Source organism: Fistularia commersonii, chromosome 35 (genome assembly GCF_037954325.1).
Source record: "Fistularia commersonii isolate RoL2024-O1a breed Wild chromosome 35, RoL_Fcom_v1.0, whole genome shotgun sequence".
Lineage (NCBI taxonomy): Eukaryota > Metazoa > Chordata > Actinopteri > Syngnathiformes > Fistulariidae > Fistularia > Fistularia commersonii.
Window position 1 is genome coordinate 3,817,501 of NC_141318.1, and position 14,001 is coordinate 3,831,501.

The window sequence follows — 14,001 nt, forward strand, 5'->3', positions numbered from 1 at the left end:
TATTGATCTGCACCACTGCTTCTCTCCCGCTCTTCTGTTATCCCTCTCTTTTTATCTCTATTTCCATCTCTCTGTCTCACTTGCAGAAATTTACACGCATCGCAAGGTCTTTTTTTTTTCCTGAAACAGATCTTGGGCGTAAACTGGCTTGAGAGATGACTACCTGATAATTTGCCTTTCACCGAACATGCGCGTGCATACACAAACACAGTAGAAGGACACAATACCAACACCAGCGCAATCCAGTGTAATCTAGCATTACTAACAGCGTGCAGTGCTCCTCTCAAACACAAAAACCCAGGCCGTGATATGTTGGGATGGAAGGGAGGGGGAAAAAAGCAAGAGTTTTCAACGTCAGACAAGAACACACACTCCGGATCATTGTATCACATACAACATCCAGTACTCAAAGCAGTTTTTTTGGCAGTGCCACTTGATTTTTTTTAATATCTGATGAAGCCTGTCTGACTGTTTTAGTTTATTTTATTTGGGTTATTCGGCTCTGTTAAGTTTCAAATTTGATTTTTACGTAACGTTCTCTCAAAGGGACAACATGCCCCACCACACACACACAGACACAATCCCTAGCTATCTTTCACACCTGTCATTATGGAAATCACCTTTGGCCTGCTGCTGTTCATGACAGGAGGAGGAAAAAAATGATCGACACGTTTGATTTATTTAGAAAAGCTCTAAATGTATTTGTTCATTGGGGAAATTAGCTTTCTCGCCTAAATATATCTCTCTATATATACTGTATGTTGTTTCTTACATTGAAAATGTTTGGAATTTGGATGAAGAGTCCAATTATCATGAAAAACAAAAAAAGAAAAAAAACAAATCCAAAAAAAAAAGATTAAGGACAACAGAATTCAAGTTACACAGGCAGATAGATAGATAGATAGATAGACAGATGAATAGATAGATAGATAGATAGATAGATAGATAGATAGATAGATAGATAGATAGATAGATAGATGAATAGATAGATAGATAGATAGATAGATAGATAGATAGATAGATAGATAGATAGATAGATAGATAGATAGATAGATAGATAGATAGATTTTTTATTTTTTAGAAGTAAAAAAGTTGTTCTTATTTCGTTTCCGGGACAAACGGACATGCGATTTAAAACTTGCCCCTTGGCAAAGGATCGGACCTGTGCGCATGCGCGGACTCTAACAGGTGCCACCGGAAGAGAGTAGCAGTGGGGCAAAATGTGGGGGGGGATACACGCACAGTGCACTTCTACCCAAGCTCTCAAAGACACATATAAACACACAAACCACACACACACACAGACAGAGCTCTAATTACAACATGAGTATCTAACATCCACTGCTTTGTGGCACTCACTCTCATACACACACTTACGTGAGTGTACGCGACAAGGCAGTGTGTGTGTGTGTGTGTGTGATGGGGGGGGGGGGGTTAGCTGTGGTAAGTAACAAGTGAAAACGCCATCTGTCAAGCGGGAGTGCGCGTTTGCTTCGCCTCAGCATTTTCGGGGGAATGCCTTGAAGACAAAAAGGTCCTTGTTCTCAATCTCTGCGCAAATCCCATCTCTCATTCTTCCTTCATCCCCCTCCGCCACCACCACCCCTACTCCCCCCACTACACCCCCTTCTTTTTTTTTTGCTCCGTGCGCCTCGCCGCTCCGCCACCATCAGCAAAGTTGCACACATAAGCATTGGTCAGCGTTCAATTACCGCGAACACCAGGGAAGGATGGGGGGGTTGCTGGCGGCGGGGGGAGAAAAGTACTTGACAGAGAAATGCACTTCAAGCACTGATTAAATACTGATACTGAGTATAAAAAGCTTAGCCCCTTAGGTTGTGTGTGTATGCGTGTGTGTGCGTTAGGGGAGTAAAAAAAGACAGTAAAAGAGGTGGTGTGTGTGTGGGGGGGTTCTCCAATACTGATACAACTGTTTCATCATTATGACCCTCTATTACAGTACTCGCCAACTTGCTTACTACATACTTTTGATACACTCCTCAGAGTGCTGACTCCGAGTAAAGCTGCTGATACGGAGTCATTAGAATGGGGGGGTTCTCCACGACCCCCCACCTCCCCCAAACACACATATACACACACACACACCTTCCCATGTGTTTCGCTCTCGCACAGGTTCACTCCGACTGGGTTTTATGATGTTCCGTGGGGGGACATTTATTACCATTATTGTTATTGTTACTGTTATCACCATCGTCTTTATTATTATTATTATTATCATTATTATCATCTGCTGCAGGGATTACAAAGTGCATAATGTGCACTTAGTATGAGATTGAAACGTTTGGGGTTTATAAACAAACGTACGGGGGGGTTAAACCCACCGTGTTTATTCCATGTCGTGTGCACGCGCTTCACGTTCGCACGCATTCCGGTTCATCGCAGCCCTCGAGACTCAACGGAAAACGAGTCCCGTTAACACATGAATGCCACCCATGAGCGAGGGAGGTCCGTTAATTAATATTATTATTATTGTTATCATTATTATTACTATTTTACACACACACACTCACATATATAGGCACCGAACTCGCCGTTCCCTCGCGCAGACCTTTGTCCGCCCGCGCGCCGCCCGGTGCCATGTTGCCATGGCTCCCTCGTGCCTCCGCTCGGGCTCGCGCGCGGACTCCGAGCAGAAACCAACGGCGTTGTGATGAATCAGCACGAGCCCGCGACGGAAACCGCGGAAATAAAACCATTCCGCAAAAAATAATAATAGTAATGATAATAATAATAATAATGATAATAATATCAGAGAACCCGTTTGTCACCTGAATGTCGTGCGAGGCTCGGACACACACACACACACACACACACACACACACAAAGCAAATGTCAAAACAGCGTCTCAAACCGCAGGGGTCCCTGAAGGCACCACGGTGTCGTTTATTCCGGTTTGTATTCTGTGTATTTCCGTTACACATTGCGTTCTTGTCACAACGTCAACTGAGCAAACAGAGTGTGAAGAGTGTAGTACACGAAACAAGCACAAAGCCCGGTGGAGCGAACCGGACGGGAGGGTTCGGGGGAAGATTCGGGGGTCCTTACCTGCGAAGGAGCAACGGTTCACCGGAACCGCCGCTTTCAGCACCGCGGAGGGCGGACAGCGGGGATACCGAGCCGGGTTCCCGGGGCTCTAACTTGTTACGCCGCGGTCACATGTTCCCCACGTTCCCTTACACCCCCCCTTTTTTTATTTATAATTTAAATACCCCACGGCAGGGAACCCCGGCACAGACCGGCGGCACCGGGACTCCGCCTCACCGGACGCCCCTCTCATTCCGACACATGGCTTGTTTTGTTTTGTTTCAAACCGTACGCAGGGAGCAAACGCGCGTCTTTGTCTGAACACCAGTCGGTCTATCGGTCGGTTGTGGCCGCCCGTGCGACCGTCCCGGTCCGGATGACGACAAGGACCGTGATGATTCAGCACTAATGTTAGCTGCCTTTTAAACGGCGGCGGCGGCAGTAACGGCGGCCGCGCACACTCAGCAAAAAACAAACAAAAAAAAAAAACAAAAAAAAACAAAACACACCCTCCCGGTATTCGGTACTTTTTAAATACACACCGAGTGCCCGGCGGGGGGCGGACTCACCGGAAAAGTCAAGCCGGCGCCGCTCGCTCGTACCGCCGCTCCCTCGCCGTTCGCGGTCCGCCGACGGAATGGAGAACCGGCTGGCGGAACGTTCGCCCTGCTCGCGCGCGCGCCGCGGATCGATCCCCCCCCCCCCTCCCCAGTTCAAGGCGCGCGAGACGTCAAACGATGTTTGATCACGTGGTTTCATTCATGGAGGACCTACGACACGCGTGTTTAAAGAGACACGACAACCCCACCCCCACACATGTCAACAATCAAACTACTATTGATTTTTTTTTAAACATTATTTTATTGATAGAATCACGACCGATACATTTTTGTTCTGACTACATTGTTGTTTTTTTATATTTGTTTTACGTGTGGAAAAATAAATACTTGAATGATCCAAAAAAACACTTTTGAGAAATTCGACCCTTTGCCGTCCGTCATATCTTTAAAGACTGTTTACTTCCGGATAATGGAGAAAGAGTTTGGGAAGGTAAGGAGATGTGGAAGTGAAAGCAAATCTGTTGGAAACAGTCAGAACTAAAATAATCAAGTCATCCGCTGGAAATGAAAAAATAAAGGTGGAATCAATTTGATCACCCCCTCCCGAAAAAATATAGCAAAATAATTGTGAATAATTTCATTGCTAATTTCCCCTGTTTTTTGTTGACTTACTTTATGTTGATGTTGTGACAAATTTCAGGTTTTTAGATCAGAAAATGTGTTTTGCTATTCTCTTTTTACACACATTCATTTCTTCATGTATACAATGATAGCTTGTTAGCTTGCTAGCTTATATACAGTAGCTATAAAGAGACAGATGTACATGTGTTTGTGATTGGAAGTGTGTTTGTGCATGCCTGTGTCTGTCTTTATGCGTGTGTGTGTGTGTGTGTGTGTGTGTGTGTGTCTATCTCTCAATTTATGGCAGATAGGTGAACAAATAAAATAAATAGTAAATAACAGTCTAAGCTTGACACAATTCAACGTAAGCTACAAGTGACCAAAAATCAGCAAGTGTTTACAAGAGTTATGTGTGTCTCTCTCTCTATAAATACTGCTCAAAAAAATAAAGGGAACACTAAAATAACGCATCCTAGATCTGAATGAATGAAATATTCTTATGAAATACTTTGTTCTTTACATAGTTGAATGTGCTAAAAAAATTGCACAAAAATGATCAATGGAAATCAACTGAATTAACCCATGGATGTCTGGATTTAGAGTCACGCTCCAAATGAAAGTGGCAAAACACACTACAGGCTGATCCAACGTTGATGTTATGTCCTTTAAACAAGTCAAAATGAATCAGTGTTGCTTCCCAAGTGGACAATTTGAGTTCACAGAAGTGTGATTGACTTTGACTTACATTGTGTTGTTTCTGTGTTCCCTTAATTTATTTGTTTTTTTAGGAATATACTTCACCTATATGAAACTGTTGAAGTGAAAAGACACGCAAGATAGTAAACAGGCCTCCATGGGCTCCAATCACCTCTTCAAAAAGCTGGTCTTCATTGAAATGACATCAAAACTGACTTCCTGTCCAAAATGTATGCTTTCAGTCATATTAAGTTGGGCTGGAAGTCACAACAACAAAAAATGAATAATGTTCTGCACCACCAGAAGCAAACAATTTGATTCTGGGATCAAATTGCATCTTCTTTGCTACAATCTACATTCACATTTATGGATTTCAAACAAAAGAAATCCAAATATTATTGAATTTGAACTTATAAATACAGAGTATGAATAGGAACGATCCCACGATCGACATCCGTGAACTGATGACATCATCAGGCAAGACCACCCTCTCATGTATACACTTGAAGTGAATAGAGAGTTCACACACACACACACACACACACACACACACACACACACACATTAGTATCTCCACACCAGTTGCCTGCCAGACAGAAAGTCTTGGCATCAATCCCAGATGAAGATGCACTGATCAACCCGGGTATTGTGATTCGGAAAGGAGCAGAATGTGTTTTTTCCTTTCTCTTTGGGAATTTTGGTTAAATACATGTGAATGTTAAATGACTCCTCTGTATGGAGATAAAACCGCATGCGCACACGCACGGAGCTGATTTGCGATGAGGATCTGACATGTGTTAAAAGTTATTGTTTACATATCAACACAAGTCCACCAGCTGATCGATGTATCAGTAGCCGATCTTTGTCATGGATTGAGACAAAAGTTGCGTTCACATCCTGTTAAAGTAGAATTATAGCACTTCTGGTTCTGAAACCAGTCCACATGCCACTTTTAGATGACAATCCGGGACAGACGCTGATCCCACCCCACCACCTTTGTGCACATCTGCACCAAGCTCATGCACGCGCTGAGGATCCCTGGGAGCTGTGGGTCAGTATGAGTGTGTGTGTGTTTGTGGGGGGAGGGGTTCCCCATGCAAGGCACCCCCCCTTCTCTTTTTCTTTTTTTTTGTGGAGGATTCACCTGACATCTGTGTGGGGCTGATACTGCTATCAGCCCACCGATCATAGACATGCACTCTCAGACAAAAGTAGTCGTGCGCAGTCTGTGGATGGAAGACGATCAAACCTCGCCTGTCACTTTTTCTTCCTATTTCAAGAGAGGATTTGGGTGGATGTTTAGAGGTGGTGATTGAGGAAGGAGAGGACAGAAGACACTTTCATCTACTCACTCATCTTGGTGCTGGTGCTGCTGGTGGTTTGGGGCTGCGGGAGGAGAGGGGGTGTTGTTGTCCAGGCCTTGGTGCCACATGCAAACAACTGCCGTATTACTGCAAAGGTCAATGACTACAGTGACTGAACGGGGATGACAGGGAGCATCTGGTCATACATGTGGATGGAAAACCTCGCCCTGGACACACACACACACCATCAACTCTCCATTCCCAGGTTTGTGTGCCCCCTCCCCTTGAGACGATTGACAGCTTGCGCATCCCTGTTGCCAAAAGTTGGTACAAGGGTTCTTATTTGTGCACAAAACATAAAAAAAAACCTAATAATAATTATACTAATAGTAATAAAGTTGGGGTTAATCTTAACAGACTGAGCAGGCAGAGAATTGCTTTTGTGTGTGTGTGTAGGTGGTGATGGGTCAAATAAACAGCCTTCAGTGCCGATGGGAGGTGTGTGTGTGTGTGTGTGTGTGGGGGGGGGAGTAATCCTAAAAGTGCTGTCAATTGTTCACTTATCTTGAGGACGTCGCTCTTCTTCCGTCATCCAACTTCACCGCCGTGCCCCTGCATTATCTCCCGCAGACACGACACGGCGTCCGCTAATCCCGCACGCAAAAAAAAAAAAGAACCTAAAAAAACCTTTAATTTCGCAGCTGCTCAGGTAATGAGGTGTTTTAAAAAAACTCCCTATTTTCCAGGCTTGCACACACAAGTTGTCTGGAGCTGCTGTGGTGTCCACAGAGCAGGTACATGCATAGTGTGTGGTGTTTGTGTGTGTGTGTGTGTGCGTGTGTGTGGGGGGGGCAGTTTGAAATCACCCCCCCAAGCTCTGCAAGGTGTTGTTCTCGTGGCGCCACCTGCAGGCCGTGGCAGGAACAAAGGGTTGGTTCTCCATAGAGAACCCAGAGAGGGACAACAGGTGACAAAGGAAGTGCAGGCCAGGTCTTGAAGTGCTCTCCTTTATTGCCGTCTATCATACAAACTGAAGGATACGCCAACTGTAACATAACAGTAGACCAAAGTTAAAAACAAGCAGAGCTTTACAAGAGGAAAAAAAAAGAAAAGATAAGGACGGCTCGATTCCACAAACTTATATCACACCTTAAGTACATTACCTTAAGGTTAGTTTACGGAGAGCTGTGTGTAACACGGCCTTCCCCCTGTGGGGGTAGGTATGAGATGCACCTTAATGGTATAAAAACAGTAAAAGTTTCAAAATATCTGTGAAGAGGAGAGCATTTGTATGCAGAGTGATATTTTTTCCCCTTTCTTCCTTCAGTCAATCCATGTTCAGTCTGCCAGCGGCATGAAACCGCTGGCCAAACTAAAACGTCCTTATTTGAAATGAAAAAAAAAAAAAAAAAAAAAAAGTGAGACAGCAGCTGGTATCAAGGTGGTCGAACCACGCCTGGTCGTCAAGCAGCCTGGTCCTGTGGGAGCCAGGGGGGGTTCCAGGTAACATCCAAGGTACGCTCAGGCGTGAATAAATTATTTGGCCAAGTTTTATGTAATTGATGACAAATAAGTTCTGAGTCAGAGTTCTGTCAGGTTGTGTGTTTGTTTGCTTTGGTATGTAGACGGGACTGCGGTATGTGTGTGTGTGTGCTAATGTCCCTCGGTCTGCGCTCAGTTCTTCTTCTTGATCCCAGAGCTGCGGGTATTGAACAGGCTAAGTCCCGACCTGCCGTTTCCGTTTGCTACACCGCTGACGGCGACCCCTGGCTGCTGGAGCACTTGGTCCAGCGTGGTTTTCTTGATGGCGGCAGGAGAGATGCGCTCCTGGTCGGCCAGGTACTGCAGCTCCCTTGAAGAGGAGAGAAGAGAACCTGGTGTCAGACTGAGGTCATCTCCAACACACACGCCCAGACTCAAAATTTATTTAGCAGTATTGATGCTAGCAGCCAGCTCCACCTATCAAACATTAGTGTCGTCTTTTCAGGATTGCGGGTAACGCAGTACTCCAGTGGTGCTACCAGGCAACAGTAACCCCAAAGAAACTCATGAAGGAACACGTCCGTTCAGCCTGCAGGCAAAAATCATCATCAAAACTCACAGCTTTGTGGTGTAACTGCTTTGGCCAGGTGCCAGTCTCATCAGGACAGTCAAGAAATGGTAAGGAAAAAAAAAAGGAAATTGAAGTAATGGTTGGGCGATTTGCAGAAGGTGACTGTCAAAGAAATAAAAATACGATAATGCGGGAGAATAATTCATTCACTCCTTCACCATCACTAATGCCCGTCCTGTGACGGGAGGATGTGGAGCCAATCCCAGCTGTCAATGGGGCGAGAGGCGGGGTTTAAGTGGAACGGGTCAGCTGTCAATCACAGAGCCGCCTATGGAGACATCCAGTATTCATGACTGCGGACAATTTAGAGTCTGTTTTTGGGCAGAGGGAGGAAGGCAGGAAGAACATGAAGACTCCTTACAGAGAGAATCGGGTCAACAGCTGGAACCGAGAACCTCGTTGCAGGATCGCGTCCGATCCCTTCTAGAGAAAGCTTCCCGGCTGCACACGTCGCAAAAATCATGTGACTCGGAGAACTTCAGTTTTTCACTGCATCACAATCATTTCATCTAGACTTTGGAGAGTCCTCTGAGCAGATGACCGAAGGCGATCCCACCCTAAAAATACTACTGGTTCGCTCTCCGTCCTCCTTAAACACGGTCATCCCTTCCAAAATATCTATCCTCGGCCCCCACCTTCTGTGACTGTCTCTTGACTGGCAGACCCCAGTGTGTCAGGGCTTCAGCCATCACAAACAGTGATATATCCTCAGCCTCATCGACCATCGACTCAGAGCATCTACCACCAGAGTCCACAGGAGAGCCGCCTCCATCTGCAAGGACCACGGCCACCCCAACAGACTGCCCACACTCCTACCCTCTGGCCGGAGGAACGGCAGTGGGAAATGTTGAACCACACGAGTAAGGAACTTGTTCTACCAAAGCCGGGCTGGACTCAACTGTTCATGTAACTTTGCTGTCTATTTAAACTGTCTGCATCAAACCTGCATCTGGACTTTGAGAGTTTGCACATTCAAAACTGTACTCAACTTTAACTTGCACATCTTGCTAATTTACATTTCTAATAATGTTTACATGTCTGTGAATATCTGGTTACAACCATTTATTTATATTTATCTTTAATGAATATTATTTATTAAAAGGTACCATCATTTCCAGACTATAAGATGCTGCTTTTTCCTCGCACGCTTTGAACACTGCGGCTTAAACAATGATGCAGCTAATTTATGGATTTTTGGAGAGCTTCATACCGCCAAAACATTTTGCCTCGTCACATCAAACCAATGAAATTACCGTTATGTATTAAATTAAAACGCTAAAAAAAAAATTCTGTGGAAATATATCATGTTACAACGTGGACACCTGCAGTGCGGCTTATGTATGTACACATACATCTATAGATTTTTAGCCGGTGCGGCTTATATTCAGGTGCGCTCAATAGTCCGGAAATTACGGCATTTTGATTAATTACAACCTATCTGGCTGCACTGTGGACAGAAAAATAAGAATTTCCTTGTGCAGGAAAGCACATTTTCAGACAGTGCGCATGAGTATAAACACTTTGAATCTTGACTTACCGTGTCCGGATACAGGAGGCCTCCACAGCGTTGATCAGGAGGCTGCGGAAGCCACCGCTCTCCATGACGTGAAGGGCGTGGATGGTGGCGCCGCCTGGCGAGCACACGTTGTCCTTCAGCTGGCCGGGGTGCTGCTCTGATTCCAGCAGCATCTTGGCCGCCCCCTGCAGAGGAGCAGAGGGAGGGAAAATTAAAGTTGAGCGGTTTAAATAGGAGAAGTTATTGATCATTTATGAAAGTCGACCATCTTTGTAGTCACCGTACTTGGCAACAAAACTGCCTGTCAGGATTTTTTGGTTGTACATAGTCAGCTTCAAATACACTTCTGGGAACAGGTCACTGGAGCGCATATAGATTATAATTAGAAATCACAAATGATGATCTTCCTAAAATCTTGAGATTTCCCCCCGTCTGGCTCGTGAAAAGGCTGAGCTGTGATGCAGTGAGCGTTGTGTGTGTGCAAACGCAGGGGGGAAATGAAGGTCGCCGGTCTTTTCCCCTCTGAACTAAAATCTGTAAAGTCTCCGGTGGAGAATAATTCAAACAGAACTGCAGACAGAAGCCGACGCTGCATTGCTATGATGTAAGTGTGTGTTTTTAATCGAAGTAGCTAAAGACTTTGCAGGCCTTAATGCTGGAGCTTCTATGTTTCTCTGAACTGAAGTCTACAATGACAAAACAGTAGAATGTTGTGTGCAAAGAGGGCAGGGTGTTTTCTCAGCATCTAAACAGACGGACCCCTGGTATCTCTGGGGAATCCATTTTTGTGGGGGGGGGGAGGGGCAGGAAAACACACACACACACACGTACGTGAGTCGCACGCACATACACACACACACACAACTGACCAGTAGGGCCTGAGCTCCGAGCCTCACGGCCAGTCTCCTGGGCAGACCCATCTTCACTCCTCCATCTGCAAGGGCATCCAGGGCTGTGAACGCCTGTTTGAGCAAAACATACACACATTAGCGATTTCCTCCCAAGCGATGGTTCAACGGTTGAATCCTCCACAATTGGGCTGTGACACCGTCATGTTCTCCAGGGTAGGACAGATAGACCTACAAATAAGTATTTCGAAAAACAGCCATCATTAACTGGCACCCAATGATTGATCGAAATACTGCACTCAAGACGATTTAAAACAGCTTAAGAACTTGGATTCCGATGGCATTAATGGAGATGAAGAGATTTATCATAAAAGGGATTTAGTATTCATGTTGAGCACTGCGCTGACAGAGGAGACAGAACAGCATTTTTGTCTGTGTGTGTCTAAGCTACCATTAGCATCAGAAGCTGCTGCAAGGCACATTGCTAAACGAGCAGCAGCGTGAGTGAAGAGGGTAACAGAAACATCATCCATTAATCATAATGAGGTTTGACAGCTTGCTGAGTCAGGAGTCCAGGATTGACATTCTTTTTATACTGACACAAACATAAACACACCTTTTAAAAATAATTTTAAATGAGTTCTGATGTTTATAGTACTTTACTTCCATCAAATGCACTGGACGCAGCTCGCGTCTGAAAATAGCAAACAGAACGTTAACAGCCATTCCTGCAGCTCCAAGTGTAACCAGGCCTCCGTGCTCCCTTTACCTCTTATGTCACCTCCTGCCATTTAATGCCGGGCGAATATAAACTCAGCCCCCGACCCACAGATCTGTCCCAGCTTCCAGGGCTTTAACCCTCTTCAACTGAACTCACCAGGCTTTGAAATTTCAAGCAAACCCATCGCCTTTGACTACTTACGTAGGCTGGGCCGCTACCACTCAGTCCGGTGACCGCGTCGATCAAGTCCTCCTCCACCTCGGTGCAGAAACCCACACTGGCCATCAGCTGCTCCAGCAACTTGCCATCCTCCACCTAAAAGAAGAGTGAGCATCCACCAGAGTTAAGCTACATATCACACACAGCACCCATCCACTAGAGTTGAGCTACATATCACACACACACACACACACACACACACACACACACACACACACACACACACACACACACACACACACACACACACACACACACATACACACACATACACACACACACACACACACACACACACACACACACACACACACACACACACAAATCTATCGATTTGTATTGATTTAATCATCAGTTTTTGCAACATCTTCGCCCTCGCCCATTTACCTCGGCATGGGTCCCCGTGGCGTACACTGTGGCGCCTTCCCTCACCACCACTGGGGTGTTTGTCATACATCTCATGACCTTTGGTGCCGGGCGGTGCTGAAGCAGTTTCTGTGGATTAAACAGAGCGGGAGACACGGTGAGCACAGCAGAGGGGCAATATGGTGAGGTCGGGAGGGCAAAGGCGAGGGAGGCGGACCTTCTCTATGGAGCTGATGGTGACACCAGCCGCACAGGAGACAATGAGGTGGCGGTCCTCGATGTCTGGTCCGATCTCGTCCAGGACGAAGGGGATGATGTGGGGCTTCACGGCGAGAAAGAGCACGTCACTCTTACTGACCGTCTCTTTGTTGCTTGTTGTCAAGTTCACGCCCAGTTTCTAAAGGAGGGGAAGGAGAATAGATTGTATCCTTTCTGACAAGCATCCATAGATTGTACGCATTTTTTTAATATCAGGGTTTGTTTTTCTAATTTGCAAGGTTTCAATTGAGGATATTTATGTTTATGACACATCTTTACATGAAGGCAGCTCTGCAGTATTCTTCTGTCAATAAATGCTTCCAGTCAGATGACCCCACCCCTTTTCAATTCCTGTATTGATGGACCCGTTTCTTTTAAGTAATCACCACACGACCCGACGCGGTGTTCTCACCCTCAGTCCCGCCACAGTGGGCAGGTCAGTGTCCGGGGAGCTGGCGGTTATCCTGTGTGTCGCAATCACACCTGGGAAGGGAGATTGGAGAAGATAGAGAGACACCGGGTATCAGTGATGAGTAATAACTGGATTATTGAGTATGCGATGTGTTGTGCACATGTGAATAGCTGCAGTTGGAATGTGATCAAAGAAAAATAATGGTGTTTAAAAGGACAGAGTGCTTGTTTTTAAAATCCTTCCCAGTGCAAAGCTTAATTCCAGTCCTCACCTGCTGCCGTGAAGCCCTTCACCAGGGCATGAGCCAGCTGGCCCGCTCCGATGAACCCGACACTCATCTCAGCCAAAGGTGATGTGGCCTCTCCGCCCTGCAGGAAAGAGAAGAAATTAAAATTAACACCTCAGTGGGAAACCAGAATCCATCACTAACACACCCACACACAGAAGAGTATTTGGTTAAGTTACCTGGTCGCTTTACATAATTTCACAAATTAATGACGCACCGGTGGGTTGGATTATGTCGGGGTTCTTTTGAAGTAACACTAACAGTAATGAAAATGCTTTGTAATGAAAATGATTCGGCCGTTTTATTGCAATTCGGTGTGTTTTTTAAGAGGAAACCGGGATTAAAGATATAATATGCTGTCCGTCCTTAGCTAGCATAGCCTATTCGTTAGCGAACGCCGGCCGCCGCGGGCTGAAAGACAAATACAAGAAATTCGTTCGAAAAAGAGATAGATACCTTTATTCCTGGATGTTTCCGCTGGGACTCGTCGGCTGACAGATGTAGTCTCTCAGACTGGCTGTAATTTTCTAACGCCAGGAAACACTTTTTGTGTCAACGTGGCTTCCTTTTTTGTACTCACCTCTCCGACTGCTACAAGCTAAGAACGTAACGCCGGGCTAGCCAATCAGAAAAGAGCGGCTACAGCCACTAACCAATGGGATCTCTAGAATGGAGATATGGGCGGAACTTGGTCGTGCGTCCCGCCCCGTTGCATCAGTCGACACGGTGTGTCCGATGGAGCGGCCTGGAGGGAAAGTAGGTCAAATGTACAGTGAAAAGCCTCTCTTATAACTCACTAGTGATTATGATGCAGTAAAATGACAGTCTATTTGGACAAGCTTGTATGTTTAGTCCAGCCGGAGGAGAAAAGCCCGGGCTCTGATCTCCTCGCTTTATAAACACCATAAAAGCAACATAATTCGTCTTTCTGCTGAATATGCAACTATAAAGATGCCTCCTGGCTGTTTTGAGTCCCCCAAGCCCTCATTTCACACACATGCACACGCAGAGCATCCTATAAAATATCAACCCACTG

The 14,001-nt window shown here is 45.7% G+C and overlaps 2 protein-coding genes across 2 annotated transcripts in view; both read right to left on the bottom strand.

The window, feature by feature from the left end:
- Window positions 1-3,739, bottom strand: part of mafgb (MAF bZIP transcription factor Gb) — a 16,745-nt gene extending 13,006 nt beyond the window's left edge. The window contains exon 1 of the mRNA XM_086142621.1: window positions 3,615-3,739. The gene's annotated coding sequence lies outside the window, so the exon portion shown is untranslated. The remainder of the gene's footprint in view (window positions 1-3,614) is intronic.
- Window positions 3,740-7,217: 3,478 nt separating this feature from the next.
- On the bottom strand, window positions 7,218-13,561 carry pycr1b (pyrroline-5-carboxylate reductase 1b). The gene is made up of 9 exons (XM_086142439.1): window positions 13,422-13,561; window positions 12,951-13,047; window positions 12,680-12,750; window positions 12,227-12,406; window positions 12,031-12,138; window positions 11,626-11,739; window positions 10,725-10,817; window positions 9,877-10,040; window positions 7,218-8,078 (listed from the first exon to the last, which is right to left on the bottom strand). Exons 2-9 carry the CDS (start codon window positions 13,015-13,017, stop codon window positions 7,901-7,903), a joined length of 975 nt encoding a protein of 324 aa, XP_085998565.1. The 5' UTR covers window positions 13,018-13,047; window positions 13,422-13,561; the 3' UTR covers window positions 7,218-7,900.
- Window positions 13,562-14,001: the final 440 nt, after the last annotated feature.